A 23,788-nucleotide genomic window follows, 5' to 3' on the forward strand; every position below is an offset into this window, starting at 1 on the left:
GTTGCAGTTGTCATTGTTTTTAGCTGGCTCAGGCTGAGTTTGAACCGGCCACCCTTGGTGTATGCGGCTGGCGCCGTAACCACTGTATTACAGCCGCTTAGCCTTAATTTTTTTTTGAGACAAAGTCTCACTTTGTCACCCTCAGTGAGTGCCTTGGCATCATAACTCCCAGCAACATCAAACTCTTGGGCATAAGTGACTCTCGCTTCAGCCTCCTTCAACTCTTGGACTCAAGTGATTCTCTTGCCTCAGCCTCCCTAGTAGCTGGGACTGCAGGCGTCCGCCACAATGCCCAGATATATATATATAATATATATATTATATATATATATATATATATATTGTTTTCTTTTGTTTTTTTGTTTGTTTTAGGAAGCTGGGCCAGGTTTGACCTCACCAGTCCTGGTGCCCTAACCACTGAGCTATGGGCGCCCAGCCGGTTATTTCTTTCTTGTTCTCTTCTGTGTCCTCAGTGCCTCACTCAATAAATATTTGTTGAATGGGTGACTTTCAGAAAAGGGCCTAATTTTAGGGTTGCCTTAGTTTCTGGAAAACAGCACTATCCTCACACACTTTTAATAATTTTTTTGTCCCTAAATGGACTTTTCTTGAGGGCTATAGATTTTCAATGCTTACTTCCAATGTTAACCATGTCACCTGCTCATTCCTCAGGAGATCTTACTTAAATGAAACTGAGCAGATTAAGGGAGGTTGGGATGCAAACAATAGAAGGGTTACGTGAAGAAAGTGTTTGATCATTTTTACAAGGCAAGCAGTGGAGATGAATGATTTGAACTTAAAAGGCTAAAATTGGTATTGTGTCTTTTTTTTTTTTTTTTTTTTGTGGTTTTTGGCTGGGGCTAGATTTGAACCTGCCACCTCCGGCATATGGGACCAGCGCTCTACTCCTTGAGCCACAGGTGCCATTCAGTATTGTGTCATTTCTATACCTGTATTATTTAGCATAGAATTGCAGAGAATTTTAGAGAATCAGGGCCTAAACTATAACTCTTATTTCTTTGTTCTCAGTCCAATGCTGTTTACTATATGAGGGGCAATAAGGGATAAAGGATGAAGGCCGGGTTGAAATTCGCCGCCTTCTCCCATTTACTAGCTATGGCCCAGTGTGTTTCTCAGTCGTCTCTTTTGTAAAAATGGAGGTAATAATAATTTCTGCCTCTTAGGATTGACTGTTCTGAAAAATTAAATGATTTATACATGTAATTCCCCATTACGTTACTTAGAATAAACATCCCAAAAATGTTTCTCAGGGTGTTCTACACCAAATGTTCAGTAAATGTATTGAGCTGTTCATAAAAGAAAACTAACGTCTTTAGGGCGGCGCCTGTGGCTCAAGGAGTAGGGCGCCGGTCCCATATGCCGGAGGTGGCGGGTTCAAACCCAGCCCCGGCCACCAAAAACCAAAAAAAACAAAACAAAACAAAAAACAAACAAAAAAAAACTAACGTCTTTACATGTGGAAGAGTTAAATGTGCAGGGATCCTCTAGATTATGTCCGATTTTATACCCGTTGCGGTATGAGTGGTGAGAGAGCAGCAGCCTAGGATTACAGACCCGGGTTCCAAAAGCAACCTGAAAATAAGCCCCTGTGAGGTGGAAAAACATCAGCAGCCGGCAACCCACGCAACAGCGCGCTCTGCGCGGGGCTCCCAGGCTCACATTCCTCCGGGCGGAGCTGCTGACAGACAGCTCGTCTTAGCCACCCAGCCCCGCATTTTTTCAGCGCCCCGCCTTCGCAGACCTGATAGGTAGCAGGCCTTGGCCAATGGCGACATGCCGTCGTCAGAGCAGTAGCCAATCAGCAGTTAGGACCACGGTAAGGAGCGAGGCCGGGTGAAGAGCTGCTGGCGCGGCCAGAGGAGGGCTCTGCGGCGCCCGAGGTAAGATGGCGGAGCTTCCTGCTGTTAGACCTAGGAGTTAGGCTGCTGCTTCTCCCTGTCTGTCGGCTCGGAGCTGCTACTTCGCCTCAAGCTGTGTCGGAATCAGTCTTCCTATAGGCTCCCAGGAGCCGGGTTCTCCGGTGATCAGAGTCTTAGGACAAAATGGCGCTCGCACGGGCCGCCGGGGCCTGGCCCAGCAGTGTTCTCTGAGGCGGGACGGCACAAAGGCGGCGTGCGGGGGAAGGGGAGGGAGGCGGGGCGCGGTGCTGCGGCGTGGTGGCCTCGTGGTGCTGGCGCTATCTTCTCCCCTTGTGCAGCAGCCTGGCGAGTCCTGAGGAGGCTTTGAACGTGGTCGTGCCAAGGTGGGAGAAGTTAAGGGAAGGGAGAGTCGCAGAAATGCCTGGGGAGACCTGGGAGAGAACGGTGGGAGTTTGGAGCCTACCCTGTAGGGCCCACTTCTGCCTGTCGTTTAGAAACCCTGCAATCTCTGGATATTGTGGATCAGGAATTTTCGGGAAGGGTAAGGGCATTTTGGTCTTCCATTTGACTCTGCAGGTTTTGGTATGAACAGGATTCGGATTCACGTCTTGCCAACCAATCGGGGGAGGATCACTCCAGTGTCCAGATCTCAGGAGCCCCTGTCTTGTTCCTTCACTCATCGCCCATGCTCTCAACCTCGTCTTGAGGGGCAGGAGTTTTGCATTAAGCATATCCTTGAAGACAAGAATGCACCCTTCAAGCAGTGTAGTTATGTATCAACGAAGAATGGAAAAAGATGTCCCAGTGCTGCCCCAAAGCCTGAGAAGAAAGATGGGTATGCGTGTGTGTATGTGTGTAGAGAGGGAGAGAAGTCTTAAAGTGAAAGTAGGATGTGATATGTGGGCTTCAGCATAGCTGTCGAGTTTTAGGTCCTGTGCTTGTAAAATTGGGGTTATGGATATATCTTTGGAAAATAAAATGGTCAAAACTGGAAGGACACCTGAACTGGGGCACTTAGTTCTTCTCTTTGGCTCTTTTCCCTTTTTTATAAAATGAAGGGATGCGTGACTCTTTTGGCTGTCCTTGAATTTTGTTAATATGTAAAATTGTGTATGTGTGTATTCTGGAGGAGTTCTGATCGCTTTCATCATATATGCAGCGGTGTCCATGCAAAAAGGTAACTTGGCTAGATAATAGCTTGCAGCTTGAAAATTGTGCCCCATATCTTTTTTTTTTGCAGTTTTTGGCTGGGGCTTGACTTGAACCCATCACCTCCAGCATATGGGGCAAGTGCACTACTCCTTTGAGCCACACGTGCTTCCCCTGTGTCCCATATCTTATCTCACCTACAATGGATTAATATTAAATGTTGAGTAGCCTTCCAAACCGGCTTTGAAAGATGAAAGTGTGTATGATTTATGAGATGATGTCAATATTTATAGTTGGAATGTTTTGTTTGGTGGAGCACTGGATAAGGCTGCCTGTATTTCTGTTTAATAATATCAAATGAATTGACCTTGGGACAGGTAAATTCCTTCCATTTAATTGGCCTTTTTAGAAATGAATATAATAGGCATTTTAATTTCCTAAAAATGATCCTGAAGATTTGGGACTGTAGAAATTTGGGACTAAAATTTGAAATCATTGAACCCTTTCGAGAAGGGACCTGTAATGTATCGATATTTTGCCTCTTTAGGGTGTCTTTCTGTGCTGAACATGCCCGTAGGAACGCCCTTGCACTTCATGCTCAAATGAAGAAGACCAACCCAGGACCTATGGGTGAAACACTGTTGTGCCAGCTGAGCTCATATGCTAAGACAGAGCTGGGGTCTCAGACTCCAGAAAGTAGCCGCAGTGAAGCTAGCCGAATACTGGGTAAGAATCTTCTCTTCTAGAATGAAAAAGGGTAAAGGGGGCGGTGCCTTGTGGCTCAGTGGGTAGGACGCCAGCCCCATATACCGAGGGTGACGGGTTCAAACCCTGTCCTGGCCACTGCAACAAAAAAATAGTCAGGCGTTAAAAGAAAAAGGGTAAAGGTTAAGAAAGAACTTACTGTGGTTTAAGCAGAGCGCCTTCAGCATATATGGCAATGTTATTGTTTATTCATTGGGACTTTGGTGAGAATTCCAGGATTGCTGTTTACCAGTTCTTTTGAAGTAGTGTTTGCTTAGGTTTATTCCCCTGAGTTGGTGACATTTTCCTTCATTACTGCTTTTGTGCTTAACAGCTTTGTTTGGTAAAGTATTAAGTCAGCTTTTTTTGTTTTGTTTTGAGACAGTCTCACCCTGTTGCCTAGGCTAGAGTACCATGGCATCCGCCTAGTCACAGCAGTTTCAAACTCCTGGATTCGGCGGCACCTGTGGCTCAAAGGAGTAAGGTGCTGGCCCCATATGCCGGAGGTGTTGGGTTCAAACCCAGCCCCAGCCAAAAACTGCAAAAACAAACAAACAAACAAAAAAACCAAACTCATAGATTCAAGTGATTCTCCTGTCTCACCCTCCTGAGTAGCTGAGACTATGGGCACCTGCCAATGATAGCCAGCTAATTTTTTTCTATTTTTATTTATTTTATTTTATTTTATTTTATTTTTTTTTTTTGAGACAGAATCTCATGTCACCCTTGGTAGAGTACCATGGCGTCACAGCTCATAGCAACTTCAAATTCTTGGGCCCAAGTGACTCTCTTGCCTCAGTCTCCCAAGTAGCTGGGACTATAGGCCCCTCCCACGACGCCTGGCTAGTTTTTGGTTGTAGATGTTTACAGGCCCAGGCTGGGTTCAAACCTGCCAGCTCTGGTGTGTGTGGCTGGCACCCTAGCTGCTGAGCTATAGGCACTGAGCCTTTATTTTTTTTTTCTTTCTTTTTTTTTTTTGCAGTTTTTGGCTGGGGCTGGGTTTGAACCTGCCACCTCTGGCATATGGGACCAGCGTCCTATCCCTTTGAGTCACAGGCACCACCCTTATTTTTATTTCTTGAGACTAACTCTTACTTTGTCACCCTTGGTAGAGTGCTATGGCGTCAAAGCACTCTCAATCTCAAACTCCTGGGCTTAAGTGATTCTCTTGCCTTAGTCTCTTAAGTAGCTGGGACTATAGGTGCCTGCCACAGTGCCAGGCTATTTTTAGAGATGAGGTCTCACTCTGACTCAGGCTGGTCTGGAAACTGTGAGCTTAGGCGATCCACCTGCCTAGGCCTTCCATGTGCTGGGATTATAGGCGTAAGCTACCATGCCCGGCTTTTTCTATTTTAGCAGAGAAAGGGTCTCACTCATGCTTAGTCTGGTCTTGAATTCCTGAGCTCAAGGATTCTTTCTGCTTCCTCCCAGAGTGCTAGGATTACAGGTGTGAGCCTCTGTTTTAGCCTAAGTCAGCTTCTTTGTCCTTTTGAGAGGTCAGGGTTGACTCATTTATGTTGTAAATAATCTTGCCTGGGTTGTATTTTTTAACCATTTTATTTTTTGCCTGTGTCTTTGCACTAATTATCTTTTTTAATTTTAAGGTTTGGATTAATATGTTAAGTAATCTTAGTTACAGAGGTGGAAAGTCTTAATGGCTGCTCTCCCTTCCTTGCCTCAGATGAAGATAGCTGGAGTGATGGAGAACAGGAACCCATTACTGTGGATCAGACATGGAGAGGTGACCCTGACAGTGAAGCTGATAGCATAGACAGTGATCAAGAAGATCCCCTGAAGTAAGTTGTAACTCCACACAAAGCTTTTGAATAATTTATGTAGTTAATATGTGGAATGTTGGGCTACATTACATGTTATGCTGTTAAGATATTAATAATTTAGGAGGGTCAAAGATAATGTGAATAATTATAACTTTTGTATACCATGATACACCGATTGTTTATTGTTACCGTGCTTCAAAGCAGGATTTGATTCTTTTTTAGAAGGCTTGTAATTTGGAAATATGTTGAACACCAAATTCTACCCAGGATGGAGTATGGGGAGAAAATAGGAAGTTTCTTAGACATAGGAATGTGGGAGATGAGTTGAAAAATGTTCCGACCAGTTGGAGAAGAGAAAATGGATGTGAATAGATTCTTGGCCTAAACCTTAGGAATAATGAGGTGATTGTACTTGAATAACTACTTATTTTGCAGAAGTCCATGTTTATGGGTTTTCTTAAAAGTTTTGGTTTATAATTGTACATATTCGTGGGGTACAATATGTTTTGTGTATATTGTATAATCAAATCAGGGTAATTGGCATTCCATCACCTTAAACATTTATCATTTCTTTTGTGTATTTTTTTAAGAAAAATAAAAAGATTTTTCATGAAACCAAAGTCTTTCTTAAGAAAGAAAAACTGACTTAGAAACGCAGAAGTGAATAATCATCCTAATTATATCTTACTAAAGGTCTCTTCACTTAACCCATGATTACCTTAGAAGTGGTAGAAACATAAAAACATTGCCATTTTAAGTCTCATATTTCTGTGTCTCTCAGTGTAGTCTTTTTTTGTTTGTTTGTTTGTTTTTTTTTTAGAGACAGAGTCTCACTTTGTTGCAGAGTGCCGTAGTGTCATAGTTCACCACAACTTCCAGCTCTTGGGCTTAGGTGATTCTCTTGCCTCAGTCTCCTGAGTAGCTGGGACTACAGGCACCCACCATAACAACTATTTTTTTTTTTTGCAGTTTGGCTGGGGCCAATTTCGGGCTGGGTTCGAACTGGCCACCCTCGGTATATGAAGCCTATGGAGCCCGTGCCCTAATGGCTGAGCCACAGGCACCGCCCTGTTTTTGTTATTTATAAGTGACAAAGTCTTGCTTTGTCTCCCAGGCTAGGGTGCAGTGATGTTATAGTTCATGCAAAATCCTCCCACGTCAGCTTTCTGAGTAACTAGGCCTAACAGATGTGAGCCACCACACACCTGGCTAATATTTTTAGAGACTGTTGGCCAGGCTGGCCTCAAACTCCTGGCCTCAAGTGATCCTCTAGGCTCTGCCTCCGAAGCATTGGGATATGCTGGGATTTACTGGTATGAGCCACTATTCCTGGCCTAGTTTTGTTTTTTTAGAATTTTGCTTGGTGACTTCTGTCTCTTAAAACTTCCTACTAATAGTTTGAAGTCCTATACATAGTGGTGGTAGAAATAGCATTTTCTTCATTACCTTGGATTCTGTGGTTCATGAGAAGTAATTTAAGGTTACCTTTTCTCTTGAGTACTAACCAGGCCCTACCCTGTTTAGCTTCCAAGATGAGATGAGATTGGGTATGTTAGGGTGCTAAAGCCATAGTCTGGGGTTACATTTTCTGTGTGGACTAATTCATAAGTTTCTATTGAGTAATCTCAATGTAGTCAGCTGTTCAGGCAGTATTGGTTTAGAAAGCTCATCAAGGAATTTTGAGAGGGAATGTTTGTTTTCTAGCAGGATTCTCTCATAGAAGTAACTTCTACAAAACATTTTTTTTTTCCCCATTGTGATTCTAGATGGCCAGCCTTGCTGCTTTGAAGAGATGTATTATCTGTAGGGTCACAAAATGAGTAGTTTTCCATGTGGTAAATACTCTGCTTTGAAGGGCCAGAAACTTGATTTTGTCAGTGCATCAGCCTTCAGGGGGCACAGTTAGCCAACTCATAAGAGACTGCTGTGTAAACTAAAATACCAGTTAATTTTATGAGAAATATAAGTGCTGAAAGAATGAGGCAGTGATGTCAGTTTTTCCTAAAAGAAATATATTTAAAAGGGATAGTAAAGCCCCCAATGTACCAGCTATTGATTAGATAACTTAATATAAGGCTTTCCTTAATTTTTCTAATGAAATTGCCCCAAAATTGAGACCCACTAAATATAGGCATGTAGAGTTGTTAAATGTTTCTTTATAATATTTAATTAGTATTGTTACTGTCTTGTTATATTTAAACATGAGTTTAATAGTGTTTATTGAATGAAATTGTTTCCATTAAGAATTTATATCTTGGGCGGCGCCTGTGGCTCAGTGAGTAGGGCGCCGGCCCCATATGCCGAGGGTGGCGGGTTCAAACCCAGCCCCGGCCAAACCGCAACAAAAATAAAATAGCCGGGCGTTGTGGCGGGCGCCTGTAGTCCCAGCTACTCGGGAGGCTGAGGCAAGAGAATTGCGTAAGCCCAAGAGTTAGAGGTTGCTGTGAGCCATGTGATGCCACAGCACTCTACCCGAGGGCGGTACAGTGAGACTCTGTCTCTACAAAAAAAAAAAAAAAAAAAAGAATTTATATCTTGATTGTACACAGCTATGATTTAATAATAATAAAAAAAAGAATTTATATCTTGGGCGGTACCTGTGGCTCAGTGAGTAGGGTGCAGGCCCTATATCCCGAGGGTGGCAGATTCAAATCCAGCCCCAGCCAAACTGCAACAAAAAAATAGCTGGGCATTGTGGAGGTTGCTGTGAGCTGTGTGATGCCATGGCACTCTACCGAGGGCGATGAAGTGAGACTCTGTCTCTACAAAAAAAGAATTAATGTGTTTGATACCAGTGTCTTTGTCATTAGTAGGATCAGAACTACTTTTTGAATCATTTAATAGTTTTAACTGCATTTATCTTCACTTGCTTGTTGAAGAAAGGGCACTTTTTGTATTGTTATCATGTCACTAGAGACCTTATGCTAACCAAAATATTATTTTTTATTTTTGAATTTTATTTATTTATTTATTTGAGATAGAGTCTCATTATGTTGCCCTCGATAGAGTGCTGTGGTGTCACAGCTCACAGCAACCTCAAACTTGAGCTCAAAGTGATTCTCTTGCCTCAGTCTCCCTAGTAGGGCTGGGACACAGGTGCCCACCACAGTGCTCAGCTATTTGTTTGTTTATTTTAGCAGGCCTTTGTGCATATGGCCGGCACACTAACCACTGAGCTATGGGCACCCACCTAACCAAAATATTTTTAAAAGCTTTTTTTAAAACCTTCTGTGTATGTAAATGTGATTTCCCTCAAAGTAACTATTTACTTAATTGCTTTGTAACTTGTAATCTTTAAAAACTTGTTTATAATCTCCAATACTTTTGAAGTTTTAGCTAAAGGTATTGTTGAAAACTTTGTCTTTTAAAAAAAAAAACATCATATGACCTCTGTAAACACCGAAAACTTGTTTTGGTGATGGTTGTTTTATTTTATTTTATTTTTCAGTTTTGGCCAGGGGTGGGCTTGAACCCTTCAAGTATATGGGGCTGGCACTGTACTCCTTGAGCCACAGGTGCTGCCCTGGTGAAGGTTGTTTTAGATATGGAATCTTCATCATTGTTTTCAGAATAAAACAGGAGAATACTTTTTTAAATAAAAGACAATACTCAGTGAAATAGAAAGTTTTTATTTTTTTGAAGATGAGTTCTAATAACAAAACCTTGACTTTTCAGAGCAAGGGAGTTAGTACAAGATTTTAATGATTAGCTGTGAAATGAAAGCCTGGCACATCTGTCTTTAAATGATCCATCTGTTACATGAATCCAGAATTCATGTTTATTAGTCAGGGTGATCATACTTCCTCCCACGCCCTCCATAATTTCTAGTAAATTTTTTTTTTTTTTTTGTAGAGACAGAGTCTCACTGTACCGCCCTCGGGTAGAGTGCCGTGGCATCACACGGCTCACAGCAACCTCTAACTCTTGGGCTTATGTGATTCTCTTGCCTCAGCCTCCCAAGCAGATGGGACTATAGGCGCCCGCCACAATGCCCGGCTATTTTCTTTTTTTGTTGCGGTTTGGCCGGGGCTGGGTTTGAACCCGCCACCCTCGGCATATGGGGCCGGCGCCCTACTCACTGAGCCACAGGCGCTGCCCCCTAGTAAATCTTTTTTTTTTTTTTTTTTTTTTTTTTGTGAGACGTAGTCTCACTATGTCGCCCAGGGTAGAGTGCTATGGCATCACAGCTCACAGCAACTTCCAATTCTTGGGCTGAAGCGATTCTCTTGCCTAAGCCTCCCAAGTAGCTGGGACTACAGGTACCTGCCACAGTGCTCGCCTATTTTTTTGTTGATGTTGTCATTGTTTAGCTGGCCTGGCTGGGTTTGAATCTGCTACCCTAGTTGTATGTGGCTGGTGCTGAGCCAATTTCTAGTAAATTTTAATTGTAGTTGCTTCTAATTTATAAATTCCAGTTCCCAGACCATTGCTTAATTTTCTTCTGGCAGGGTGCAGTGAGATTAACTTCATTAGGTTAAAAGCTCAGTATTTTAGGTTAAGCAGTCATAGCCCATTTTCTTTTCTTTCTTTTTTTTTTTTTTTTTGTAGAGACAGAGTCTCACTTTATCAACCTCGGTAGCGTGCCATGGCATCAGACAGCTCACAGCAACCTCCAACTCTTGGGCTTAGGCGATTCTCTTGCTCAGCCTCCTGAGGAGCTGAGACTACAGGCACCCGCCGAAACGCCTGGCAATTTTTTTGTTGCAGTTTTGGCCCGGGCCAGGTTTGAACCCTCGGTATGTGGGGCCGGTGCCCTACTCACTGAGCCCCAGGCACTGCCCAGCCATTTTCTTGAGATGTAACTCAGTCACCTTTTTTTTTTTTTGCAATTTTTGGCTGGGGCCGGGTTTGAACGTACCACCTCGTGTATGGGGCTGGTGCTCTACTCCTTGAGCCACCGGTGCCGCTGTGCCGCCCGTCAGTCTCCTTTTTAAGACATGTTTTTTTTTTTTTTGAGACAGAGCCTCATGCTGTCACCCTGGGTAGAGTGCTGTGGTGTCACAGTTCACAACAGCCTCTAACTCCTGGGCTTAGGCGATTCTCAGCCTCCCAAGTAGCTGGGACTACAGGTGCCCGCCACATTGCCCGGCTATTTTTTGGTTGTGGCTGTCATCCTTTGGCAGGTCCACGCTGGGTTTGAACCCACCAGCTCAGGCGCCTTGTGCTACAGGCGCCGAGCCTTAAGACATGTATTTTTAAAACTCTTAAACATTTTCTGATAGTCTTTGAGATTTTGTTATTTCTGTAATTTGCCGATTTTATTCATCATGTTTTGATTTTTCTTAGTTTCTGTTCACTTTTTTTTTTTTTTAAAGACAGTTTCACTTTGCCGCCCTCGGTAGACTGCTGTGACAGTCACAGCTCACAGCAACCTTCAGCTCTTGGGCTTAGGCAATTCTCTTGCCTCAGCCTCCCGAGTAGCTGGGACTATAGGCACCTGCCATAACACCCAGCTATTTTTTTGTAGCATTTTGGCCAGGGCTGGGTTTGAACCCGTCACCCTTGGTATATGGGGCTGGCGCCCTACTCCCTGAGCCACAGGCACCACCCTCTGTTCACTTATTTTTATTTCAGGGTACTTTGTAGTTAAATATTTCTCTTACATACCAATAGTTTTGGCCCTGTACTATGATGACGCCATGATACTCTCCTCAGGGCAGCAGAGTGAGACTCTGTCTCCATGCCTCCCTACCCCTAAATATATATGTTTTCATAAAAATTTTTGCCAGAGATTACCCTGTATTTTACTGTGTATTATGTGCACTTTCTTGCCCAAAGTTTTGAGGGAGAAATAAAGATGTACCTATATGGGTAGTACTAATTCTGTATTTATATAAACGTTTTCATTCTTGTATTTATGTTTATACATTAAAAGTGTAACTCTAGAAAGCAATAGAATACAGGAATTGGTTTTGTCGAACTTACAATGAACTTGCAACAAAATCATTTTTGGCTAGTGAAGACTGACATATTTCTCTTTGTGCATTTTAGGCAGGATCTAGCAATCTAGCTGATATTTTTACAGAATTCCTTTGTAATACAAAAGAAAATACCTGAATATAAATAAAAAAATTTGAATTAAGAAAATTAAAATGAAAAACTTTTTTCCCTGAAAGTTTTTTTTTTTTTTTATTTTTGGCCGGGGCTGGGCTTGAACCCGCCACCTCCGGCATATGGGACCGGCGCCCTACCCGTTGAGCCACAGGCGCCGCCCTTCCCTGAAAGTTTTGGCCAAAGTATACTGGAACACATTATACATGGCAAATATGGTATTTTCAGTCCTAAAATTAATTTTATGTGTACTGTGTATTTCAGTTACTTAATAGCTATTTTTTAAATAAAGCATAAGTTTTATAAGTTTTGTATTTAAAATGAATTTAAATGTTATTTGTGTGTATTGAATTTTAAAGAAGTTTTTTTTTTTTTTTTTTGTAGAGACACTCACTTTATGGCCCTCGGTAGAGTGCCGTGGCCTCACACAGCTCACAGCAACCTCCAGCTCCTGGGGCTTAAGTGATTCTCTTGCCTCAGCCTCCCGAGTAGCTGGGACTACAGGCGCCCGCCACAACGCCCAGCTATTTTTTGGTTGCAGTTTGGCTGGGGCCGGGTTTGAACCCGCCACCCTCGGTATATGGGGCCGGTGCCTTACCGACTGAGCCACAGGCGCTGCCCTAAAGAAATCATTTTTACTTAGTCAAAATATAAAATTTAAGGGGTGGCGCCTGTGGCTCAGTGAGTGGGGCCCCGGCCCCATATGCCGAGGGTGGCGGGTTCAAACCCAGCCCCGGCCAAACTGCAACAAAAAAATAGCCGGGTGTTGTGGCGGGCGCCTGTAGTCCCAGCTGCTCGGGAGGCTGAGGCAAGAGAATCGCGTAAGCCCAAGAGTTGGAGGTTGTTTTGAGCCGTGTGACGTCATGACACTCTACCCGAGGGCGGTACAGTGAGACTCTGTCTCTACAAAAAAAAAAAATATGAAATTTAATATCAAGTTAATATATATATAGCTTGTTTTTTCTATTTTAATGATCAGACAAGACAAATGGAACCTAAAACTAAAATTACTTTTCTTTTTTTTGGAGACAGAGTCTCACTTTGCTACCCTGGTAAAGTGCTGTTGTGTCATAGCTCACAACAACCTCAAACTCTTGGGCTCAAGTGATCATCTTGCCTCAAGCCTCCCAAGTAGCTGAGACTATATAGGTGCCTGCCACAACACCTAACTATGCTCTTGCTTAGGCTGGTCTGGAACTCCTGAGTTCAAGCAACCCACCTGCTTCTGCCTCCCAGAGTGCTAAGATTACAGGAGAGAGCCACTGAATCTTGCCTTGGAACCTAAAATCTTTCAAATTTTGAAGTTAATCTCCTGATTTTGCATTACTTAAAATCAGAGGCAGTGTTACTGGACAAAGAGGGTCCAGCTGCCTGTCACTGTCAGTTTGTAGAGATGGGGAAAAGTCCATCAAATTTTGTCAGAAGGCCGGAATTCTGGCGAACAGTAAGAATGGCCTCTCCAAGACTGTTCTGTTCTGTCTCTAAAATTACAGTTCTATATAATACACTTTAAAGTGAAGACCGTGTTAACCCTTATCTTAAACAACGATCAGTAGAACCTATGACCTATAGTAAACACTAATCAGTATAATCTGTGACTCAAAACAATATTTTAGTTTAGAAGTTAATGTTCTAAGTCAACTGTCCTAAACTATTTAAGATATATGTCTCTTAAGTTAGAGCTGAATCTACAAAATAATAAATATGGGAGACATTGAGTCGAAGGTCAGGTAGGACCAGACCAACTATGTTGTGTTAGCCTAGCTTGATTGGCTCCATTTTATTTTTATCATGTGTTCTCAGCAGGAAATAATCTTTAGCACATTAGTCACTAGCATAACTGTTAGAAGTTCTCCTAATTTATAATTGTTAGCAAGACTTAATAATGTTGATATGGGTCTTTGCCAAGTTCTGTGGCAATTAGGGGTTAATCCAGTGTACTGAATTTTGAGAATTATCGTCAAGAAAAGGAGCTCAGGACAGGGTATAGCCCATTGTGACGCGTATTTGAGAGTCCATATGTATAAGCTCCAATATAGGAATGCATCTTTTTTAAAATTTCAAGTTATAATCAACTTGATGTTGGTATCTTTTATGTTTTAATTGGAATATATTAATTTATATTATTTTTACTTTTTTTTTTTTTTTTTGAGACGGTCTCAAGCTGTCGCCCTGGGTTGAGTGCCATGGTGTTATAGCTCACAGCAACCTCTAATTCTTGGGCTCAAGTGATCCTCTTGCCTCAGTTTTTCTATTTTTAGTAGACACAGGGTCGTGCTTTTTTTTCAGGCTGGTCTCGAACTTGTGAGCTCAAGTAGTCCACCTGCCTTGGGCTCCCAGAGTGGTAGGATTATAGGTGTGAATCACTGCGTACTGCCTAACTGGAATATATTAAGATACATGTTAATAAGTTGAACACTTTAAAGCTGTCCTGACTAGTCATGATTCCATATCAAATCATTAATGGAATAGAATATAGATAATAAAATTTACTCTGAATGAAAAATTTAGAGTATTCCTGGGCAGCACCTGTGGCTCAAAGGGGTAGGGTGCCGGTCCCATATGCCAGAGGTGGTGGGTTCAAACCCAGCCCTGGCCAAAAAAAAAAAAAGAAAAATTTAGAGTATTCCACATCTTTACTTCTTGTAAGCATAATGCAAATTAATAACTAGGAAAAATAATAAAGCATATTCCAATCCCCCACGTTGTGAATTTGCAGACTATTATCCATTCTTTGGAGATTTTGTTTTGTTATTTAATAACTTGAATGGTAAAATGCTCTGCAAAAACATTCCTGTCTGATGAGGTGATTGTCTCAACCTGACCACTTGTTAAATAATAAACTTAAGTCTAGCCTCATTACTTTCTTTTTTTTTTTTTTAATCAGGTGACACATCATCACCTCATTCTATAAAACAGAATGACTTGTTCTCCCTTTTCTACTTTTAAGCTTGGGTTTTTTTTTAATTTTTTTTTTTTTGTAGAGACAGAGTCTCACTTTATGGCCCTTGGTAGAGTGCCGGGGCCTCACACAGCTCACAGCAACCTCCAGCTCCTGGGCTTAAGCGATTCTCTTGCCTCAGCCTCCCGAGTAGCTGGGACTACAGGCGCCCGCCACAACGCCCAGCTATTTTTTGGTTGCAGTTTGGCCGGGGCCGGGTTTGAACCCGCCACCCTCGGTATATGGGGCCGGCGCCTTACCGACTGAGCCACAGGCGCCGCCCTAAGCTTGGGTTTTTACTAGTATTGTGTTTTCTTATCTTTGCTGAGTTCTGTGTTTTATTCCAGACATGCTGGTGTCTACACAGCAGAAGAAGTGGCTCTGATTATGCGTGAGAAGCTAATTCGTTTGCAGTCTTTGTACATTGATCAGTTTAAACGACTTCAGCATTTGCTCAAGGAGAAGAAGCGCCGGTACTTACATAATCGCAAAATGGAACATGAAGCTCTAGGCAAGTTATGTGCCAGTTCCAATAAGCTATTGTGGGTTTAACATGTGATTTGGTGGTACAGTCAATGTGTTGCTTAAAGACAGATACGTGTATAATAACTAGGTGATTTTGTCATTGTTTATACTTCATAGGGTGTACTAACACAAACGTAGATGGTATAACATACTATACACCTAGGTTATATGGGATAGCATGTTGCTTCTAGGCTACAAACCTGTACAGCATGTTACCATACTGAGTGCTGTGTGAATTATATGGTAATTATTTGTATGTATAAACATAGAAAAGGTTCAGTTGAAATGTGGTATAAAGGGTAAAAACCACTGGTAACACCTGTGTAGGGGCAGTTAGCATGAATGGACCTCGCAGGACTAGAGGTTGCTCTGAATTGGTCTATTGAGTGGGGAGTGAACGTGAAGGCCTATAATATTACTACTGCATCCTATTTTATTTTTTTATTTTTTTTATTTTTTTTGTAGAGACAGAGTTTCACTTTATCGCCCTCAGTAGAGTGCCGTGGCGTCACACAGCTCACAGCAACCTCCAATTCCTGGGCCTAGGCGATTCTTCTGCCTCAGCCTCCCAAGTAGCTGGGACTACAGGCGCCCGCCACAACGCCCAGCTATTTTTTTTTTGTTGTTGTTGCAGTTTGGCTGGGGCCGGGCTTGAACCCGCCACCCTCGGTATATGGGGCCGGCGCCCTGCTCACTGAGCCATAGGCACCGCCTACTACTGCATCCTATTATAGACTTTATATATACTGTACATTTAGGCTAGGCTAAATTTATTTTCAAAATCCTTTTTCTTCCATAATAAATTTAGTTTTCTGTAACTTTACAAACTTTAAAGATTTTTTAACTTCTTCACTCTTGACTTTTGTAACAATACTTAGCTTAAAACACATAATACAGCTTTACAAAAATATTCTTATGTCCTGAATCTGTAAGCTATTTTTCTCTTTAAATTTTTTTTATTGTTTTTTATTATTTTTTACTTCTTAACCTTTTTTTATTAAAAACTAAGACACAAGGCTGGGCACGTTGGCTCATGCCTGTAATCCTAGCACTCCGGGAGGCCAAGGTGGGTGGATTGCTTGAGCTCAGGAATTTGAGACCAACCTGAGCAAGAACGAGACCCCATCTCTAAAATACAGCCAGGCATTGTGGTGGGTGCCTGTAGTCCTAGCTACTTGGGAAGCTGAAGCAAGAGGAGCGTTTGAGCCCGAGAGTTTGAGGTTGCTGTGAGCTGTGATGCCATAGCACTCTACCAAGGGCAAGAAAGTGAGACTCTGTCTAAAAAAAAAAACCACACAAACATACACATTAGCCTAGGCCTACATAGAGTCGGGATCATCAATGTCATTGTCTTCCACCTCAACATCTTGCCCTACTGGGTGGCCTTCAGGAACAATAATGTATGCAGCTGTCATTTCCTAGGCTATCCATGCCTTCTGGAACACCACCTGAAGGAACTCCCTGATGCTCTTTTATATTTAATTTTTTTGAGACAGTATGTTGCCCTCAGATGAGTGCTGTGGCGTCACAGCTCACAGCAACCTGAATCTCTTGGGCTTAAGCGATTCTTTTCCCTCCGCCTCCCAAGTAGCTGGGACTATAGGCACCCACCACAACACCCAGCTATTTTTTGTTTGCAGCTGTTGTCGTTGTTTGGTGGGCCTGTGCTGGATGTGAACCTGCCAGCTCAGGTGTATGTGGCTGGTGCCTTAGCTGCTTGAGCCACAGGCGCCGAGTCTAGTTTACTTTTTTTAATAAGTAGGACTAGTACACTCTAATAATAAAAAGTGTAGTATAGCAAATACATAAAGCAGTGACAGTTTATTATTACCAAGTATTATGTACTATATATAATTGTATATGCTGTACTTTTATACGACTGTTAGCACTGTAGATTTATTCATGAGCATTATCACAAATTCAAGAGTAATGTTTTAGGCCGGGCATTGTAGCAGTCCCGCCTTCTTGGGAGGCTGAGGCAAGAGAATCACTTGAGCCCAAGAGTTTGAGGTTGCTGTGAGCTGTGACCCCATGGTACTCTACCAAGGGCGATAAAGTGATACTCTGTATCCAAAAAAAAAAATAAATAATTTAAGAGTAATGTGTTATACTAAGACGTCACTAGGCAACAGGATCTTTTTAGCTCCATTTGTAATCTTAAGGTACCATCATTGTATATGGAGTTGTGGGAGCTAAAGCAGCTCCAAGACAGATGCAGTTGCTGTCTTGACTTCTCATTCACCCCTATTCTGGGGATGCCTCTAAGATTTCTACCTTATTTACTGTTATCATGTAAATCCTGCCCTAGGTCAAAATAGCCTTGACCATAAATCCTGCCCTGGTAGATTCACTTAGCGTTCTTGCCTTTCTCTGAGGGGTCACCTTCAATTGTCCTACCTATTCCTTCTTTATAGTCTGTAAACTGTGGGGTGGGGAGTGTTAGCTGGAGACGTGGCTTCTGTTTTTAAGTCTCTATTCTAATAGTGTTTCCAATTGTTCTGGATTTTTCACTGTCTTTCTTTGACCTGTCATCACCTTCAGACTTTGGGGGTAGGTTTGCATAGACTTGCTTACTATAGAATAGTGATCATCATTGACTGGAAGGTTATTAGATTTATTTCTTCTTGGTACCTAGAATGGAGAATTTGCTTTTGAAATTACCTACCTTGCAGTCAGAGATTTTCTTGTTTACTTGTAGATATATAGAAGCATCTTGATGGGTTGGTTGGCAAATGACATCTTGACTCTTATAACTCTCTAGGTAGCAGTCTTCTGACTGGCCCAGAGGGACTTTTGGCCAAAGAACGAGAGAACTTAAAGCAATTAAAATGTCTCCGGCGGTACCGCCAGCGCTATGGTGTGGAAGCCTTACTACACAGGCAGTTGAAGGAACGCAGAATGCTGGCCACAGAGGGTGCTGCCCAACAGGTGATTTGCATATACACCTCTAAGGAATATACATTCCCTTTATTAATGAAGTTAGGTAATTGTCAAAACACCGTACAGGCAGTTCCTGGGTTCTGAATGAAATAAGTTCTATAGCTTTGTTTTTAAGTTGAATTTATGTAGGAACAGATACATTTACCTATTCTAATAGTCTCCTTTGGTAAGTGTGAGTTGTTTCAGTTGGATGTTTGTAATCTGGGGACTGCCTGTATTCAGTCCTGACTCTGAAACCTGACTTAATGCCGTTGGGTTATAGTGAAAGTACTTACCTAGAAGTCAGGAAATAAGGGGTTAGCAGTGTCCTAAGGACCAGTATGCTCTGGGCTTCAATATTCTCATCTGCAAATTGAATGGTTGAGATAGATTTCTAAGTTTTTTAGTTCAGATATTCTTCTGTGCAGAAATAGGCACAGATTAAGCTTAAGGTGCTTGGCAAGCTTGTCTTAAAAGGTGGGAAGATAGGTAAAATAAAGTAGAAGCAACTGAATGTCAGGAAGTAAGGTTGATAGGAAGAAGAGTTTATTATTTATTTATTTGAGACAGAGTCTCAAGCTGTCACCCTGGATAGAGTGCCATGGCAAAACTCATAGCAACATCAGACTCCTGGGCTTAAGCGATTCTCTCATCTCAGCCTCCCAAGTAGCTGGGAGTACAGGTGCCTGCCACAACGCCTTTAAGGATGTATTCCTCTAATTGTATGTTCTTTTGTTGAGTGGTTTGTTTTATCTGTTTTTTTTTTTTCCATTTTAGGCCCATACCACTCGTTCCAGTCAGAGATGCTTGGCCTTCGTGGATGATGTTCGTTGTTCCAATCAGTCTCTTCCAATGACCAGACACTGCCTTACCCGTATCTTTTTATTTGGCACTTGTTCAGGCTTGATACACTAGACTAGGGATAGTGGGAATCTCTGCTGGTTTGTTTAACTGAAGGTTTTGTTTTCTGTTGGCCCTGAATCAAGGCCAGCAGTTTGCTAAAGCTGTTGGTTTCAAGCAGGAGCCTAAAGAATTATCTTTCTATGGTCTGTTGGCCATTTCAGAACCTTGGAAATGTAATGGTCAATTCATTAGAAAGAAACAGTATGAGTCATTGGTGATAGATGTAGGCTAGTGTGATTTGTAGTCTTAATACTGTCGGGTTCCAAAATACCCATAAAATATTACTATATTTATCTCACAAGGATATTTAAGTTATTTATTAGAATTATAATGCTGTTAAATCTTAATTAATGCTGTTAAATCTTAATTACAGCTCCCCAAAATGACTGGGTTTTTACCCAAAATAAAAAGATAATTCTACAGTATGAACTTCTCTCTAGTATTATCCTTTTGTATAGTCGGGGGCTTAACTTTTATCTTTTAAACCTCATTCAAATTAGAAGCTTACTGTTTCCAAAAATGAAAAGCTGTCCCCTCCCTCCTTTCGATTGATTTGCTTTTGAACTATCATAATACCATTTTTTTTTTTTTTTTTTTTTTTTTGAGACAGAGCCTCAAAAAACTCTGGCCTAGGTAGAGTGCCGTGGCCTCACAGCTCACAGTAACCTCCAACTCCTGGGCTAAAGTGATTCTCTTGCCTCAGCCTCCCAAGTAGCTGGGACTACAGGCGCCCATCACAACGCCCAGCTATTCTTTGGTTGTAGTTGTCGTTGTTTGACAGGCCCGGGCTGGATTTGAACCCACCAGCTCTGTTGTATGTGGCTGGCGCCTTAGCCACTTGAGCTACAGGTGCTGAGCCTAGCTCAAAACAACTTTGAACTCCTAGGTTCAAGCAATCCTCCTGCCCTAGCCTCCCGAATAGCTGGGACTATAGATAGGTGCCTGCCCCAATGCCTAGCTAATTTTTCTACTTTTAGTAGAGATGGGATCTCACTTTGCTCAGGCTGATCTCTAACTCCTAAGCTCAAGAGATCCTCCCTTGTTGGTCACCCTGAGTGCTAGGATTATAGGTATGAGCCACCATGCCTGGTCGATTAACACAAATTTTATATATGTCATATACTACATTCTTAAAGCAAGGTAAGCTAGAGAAAAAATGTTATTAAGAAAATGAGGGTACAGTTTGTGCCTACAATCCTAGTTACTCAGGATGCCGAGGCAGGAGGATCACTTGAGGATACGAGTTTGAGACCAGCCTTCGAAAAATAAGGAGACTCTTGTCTTTACAAAAATAAAAAGAAAAATTAGCCGGGCATGGTGGTTTGTGCTTTTAGGTCCGGTTACTTGGGAGACTGAGGGAGGAAGGTTATTTGAGCCCAGGAATTAGAGGCTGTGATGACCTATGATTAAGCCACTGCATCTAGCCTGGGCAACAGAATAAGACCCTGTTTCAAAAAAAAAAAAAATTACAGGCTCAGCGCCTGTAGCTCAAGTGGCTAAGGTGCTAGCCACATAACGCCTGAGCTGGCGGGTTCGAATCCAGCCCGGGCCTGCCAAACAACAATGATAATTACAACCAAAAAAATAGCTGGGCATTGTTGCGGGTGCCTGTAGTCCCAGTTATTTGGGAGGCTGAGGCATGAGAATCGCTTAAGCCCAGGAGTTAGAGGTTGCTATGAGCCGTGAGACCACAGCATTCTACCCAGGGCAACAACTTGAGGCTCTTGTCTCCAAAGAAAAAAGCGGCACCTATGGCTCAAGTGGCTAAGGCGCCAACCACATACACCTGAGCTGGCGGGTTTGAATCCAGCATGGGCCCGCCAAAATAACAATGATGGCTGCAACCAAAAAAGCCAGGCGTTGTGGCAGGCGCCAATAGTCCCAGCTACTTGGGAGGTGGAGGCAGGAGAATCTCTTGAGCCCAGGAGTTGGAGGTTGCTGTGAACTGTGATGCCATGGCACTCTACCCAGGGTGACAGCTTGAGGCTCTGTCTCAAAAAAAAAAAAAGCGTATACTTGCTATTGTGTAAGTAGAAGTAGATCATTATAAAAGTCTTCACCCTTATATTTACATTGAGTAAGTAGAGGAGGAAGAGGAGGGGTCTTGGTCTTGCTATCTTGGGGTGGCAGAGGCAGAAGAAAGTCCCATGTGCAAGTGGACATGGGAGTTCAAACTAGTGTTGTTTAAAGTTAACTGTAAATAGGAAATAAAACAAGGAAAGTTTAAATCTGTAAATTTGACTTGGTACATATATTTCTTTGAAAATATACAATTTGTTTCTAATGAGTGAATGAATTTCAAAATTAGGTGAGGGCATGATAAAATGGGACCTTCCTAACTTGCCAGTGTGAATATAAATTGATAAAAGCTTTTTGGAGACCAGTTTGAAAATATTCATATTCTTTGATAGGGCCATTTTACCTCTGAGACCTTATTTTAAGAAGATGAACGTAGGCCAGGCGTGGTGGCTCATGCCTGTAATCCTAGCACTCTGGGAGGCTGAGGCAGGTGGTTTGCTTGACGTCACGAATTAGAGACCAGCCTGAGCAAGAGCAAGACTCTGTGGGCGTTGTGGCAGGTGCTACAGTCCCAGCTACTTGGGAGGCTGAGGCAAGAGGATAACTTGAGCTTAAGAGTTTGAGGTTGCTGTGAGCTATGATGCCATAGCGCTCTGTGGAGGATGACAAAGACAGACTCTGTGTCTCAAAAAAGAAAAAAAAAGATAAATGTAGACCAGTGTTTTGACATAAACTACTCTTTTAGGTGGAGGTAGCCTTAAAATTTTCAGAGATAAAGAAAAGGCACAATGTAATGTGAATATAATATGGAATATTTTCAGGTATTTAACTTTATCTGTGAATGACTGGAAAATGAAACTGATAAAAATAGGATGTGGAATTCTGTAGAGTTTTTGTTTTTTTTTCCCCTTTAAGATAGCTCAATCTGTTGCCCTGGGTAGAGTGTAGTGAGTGGTGTCATCTCAATTCACTGCAATCTTGAACTCCTAGGCTCAAATGATCCTCCTCCCTCAGCCTCCCTAGTAGCTGGGACTATAGGGGCTTACCACAACACCTGGTTAATTTTTCTATTTTTAGTAGAGACAGGGTCTTGCTCCTGCTTAGGCTGTCTTGGACCTCAAGCAGGCTACCTTCCTTGGCCTCCCAGTGCTAGGATTACAGGTATGAGCCACTGGGCCCAGCCTGTAGAGTATGGTTTTTTTTTTTTTTGAGAAAGATTTTCACTATGTCACCCTTGGTAGAGTGCTGTGGCCTCACAGCTCACAGCAACCTCAAACTCTTGGGCTTAAGCGATTCTCTTGCCTCAGCCTCCCAAGTAGCTGGCACTACAGGCGCCCGCCAGAATGCCTAGCTATTTTTTTTGTTGCAGTTGTCATTGTTTAGCAGGCCCTGGGTCGGGTTTGAACCCGCCACCTTCGGTGCATGTGGCTGGTGCCATAAACACTGTGCTATGGGCGCTGAGTCCTGCAGAATATGTTTTAACTATGAAACTAAATACTGGGAAGGAATGTAACACAGAACTTTGATTAGTTTTGTATGGTAGGATTATGAATGGTCTTTTTTCACTGTTTCTTTATACTTTCTGGGTTTTTTGGTGAGCTTGAATTTTATAAAGAAAAAGCCCAGTTTACAGATATTAATGCCTATTTTAGACATTCTTACAATGTTGTACTCAAATAGTTCATTAAGTATTTTAAAAAGCAAAATTGAAAATTAAATGTATTTGTAAGGAGAAGGGAAGTGTTTTTCCCTTTTATGCTCTTTCTGCTCCATAATTGCCTAAGTCACTTACCCTTCCTTAAGTCCTTATCCCAGAGAAAGATGCGACTGCCATTGGTGATCTGTTAACTCTTTACTCTGGTCTAATGGAGACAGCACTGGACTGAAAGTGAAGGATCCAGACTCTAGTTGTAGGTTAACGATTCCCTTTTTTTGGTCTCTGTTGTCCCCATCTGAAAGGAGATGGGGTGGAGGATGATGGGGGAAGTGTTTTCTAGGCTACTGTGGTATTAAGTAACAGGCTTTTGTCAAAGTCCCTTAAATTCCATGAAAAAAGTTTCTGGTTAAAATATTTAATGGATTAATATTTTATTCATATTTATTTTTTTGAGATAGTCTCACTCTATTGCCCCAGGCTAGAGTGCTATGGCATCATAGCTCATGGCAACCTCAAACTCTTAGGCTTAAGTGAACCTCTTGCCTCAGCCTCCCGGTACCTGGGACTACAGGCACCCTCTACTATGCCTGGCTAGGTTTTTCTATTTTTGGTAGAGATGGGGTCTCTCTTTCTTGACTGAGGCTGATCTTGAACTCCTGAGCACATGCCATCTACCTCCCTCGGCCTCCCAGAGTGCTAAGATTATAGGGGTAAGCTGTTGTTCCTGGGCTAATTAATATTTTAAATATGAATAATTTAAAATAACATTGGGCTTCTTAAGCACCTTAGATACTGTTTGGATTTTCTTAAGCATAGAGCGCAAATTTGGTTATTTCCATTAGATTCACATGTTTATTCATTCGATCATTCAATAAATAATTTGTTGGCTCGGCGCCTGTAGCTCAGTAGTTAGGGTGCTGGCCACATACACTGGGGCTGGTGGGTATGAACCCAGCCTGGGCCTGCTAAACAACAATGACAACTACAGGGAGGTGCTTGTGGCTCAGTGGGTAGGGCATCGGCCCCATGTACTGAGGGTGGTGGGTTCAAACCCAGCCCCAGCCAAACTGCAACAAAAAAATAGCCAGGCACCTGTAGTCCCAGCTCCTTGGGAGGCTAAGGCAAGAGAATCGCTTAAGCCCAGGAGTTGGATGTTGCTGTGAGCTGTGATGCAACGGTACTCTGTTGAGGGTGATATAGTGAGACTGTCTCTAAAAAAAAA

The 23,788-nt window shown here is 42.3% G+C and overlaps 1 protein-coding gene and 1 non-coding gene across 4 annotated transcripts in view; both read left to right on the forward strand.

Annotated features, from left to right (window-relative positions):
* Positions 1–1,839: 1,839 nt before the first annotated feature.
* The window catches only part of KANSL2 (KAT8 regulatory NSL complex subunit 2), a 34,386-nt gene continuing 12,437 nt past the window's right edge, over positions 1,840–23,788 (forward strand). For 2 of the 3 annotated variants that reach the window (XM_053556731.1, XM_053556733.1), the window contains exons 1-7: positions 1,915–2,263; positions 2,457–2,715; positions 3,577–3,755; positions 5,455–5,569; positions 14,891–15,058; positions 17,834–17,996; positions 18,765–18,861. In XM_053556731.1, the coding sequence (XP_053412706.1) occupies positions 2,465–2,715; positions 3,577–3,755; positions 5,455–5,569; positions 14,891–15,058; positions 17,834–17,996; positions 18,765–18,861 (973 nt within the window). In that variant the 5' untranslated portion in view covers positions 1,915–2,263; positions 2,457–2,464. The other variant, XM_053556732.1, reaches the window with a different exon arrangement.
* On the forward strand, positions 18,958–19,094 carry LOC128562995 (small nucleolar RNA SNORA2/SNORA34 family). The gene has a single exon (XR_008373673.1). It is a non-coding gene; the product is annotated as a small nucleolar RNA SNORA2/SNORA34 family (small nucleolar RNA).

Source organism: Nycticebus coucang, chromosome 12, assembly GCF_027406575.1.
Source record: "Nycticebus coucang isolate mNycCou1 chromosome 12, mNycCou1.pri, whole genome shotgun sequence".
In the NCBI taxonomy this organism is placed as follows: Eukaryota; Metazoa; Chordata; class Mammalia; order Primates; family Lorisidae; genus Nycticebus; species Nycticebus coucang.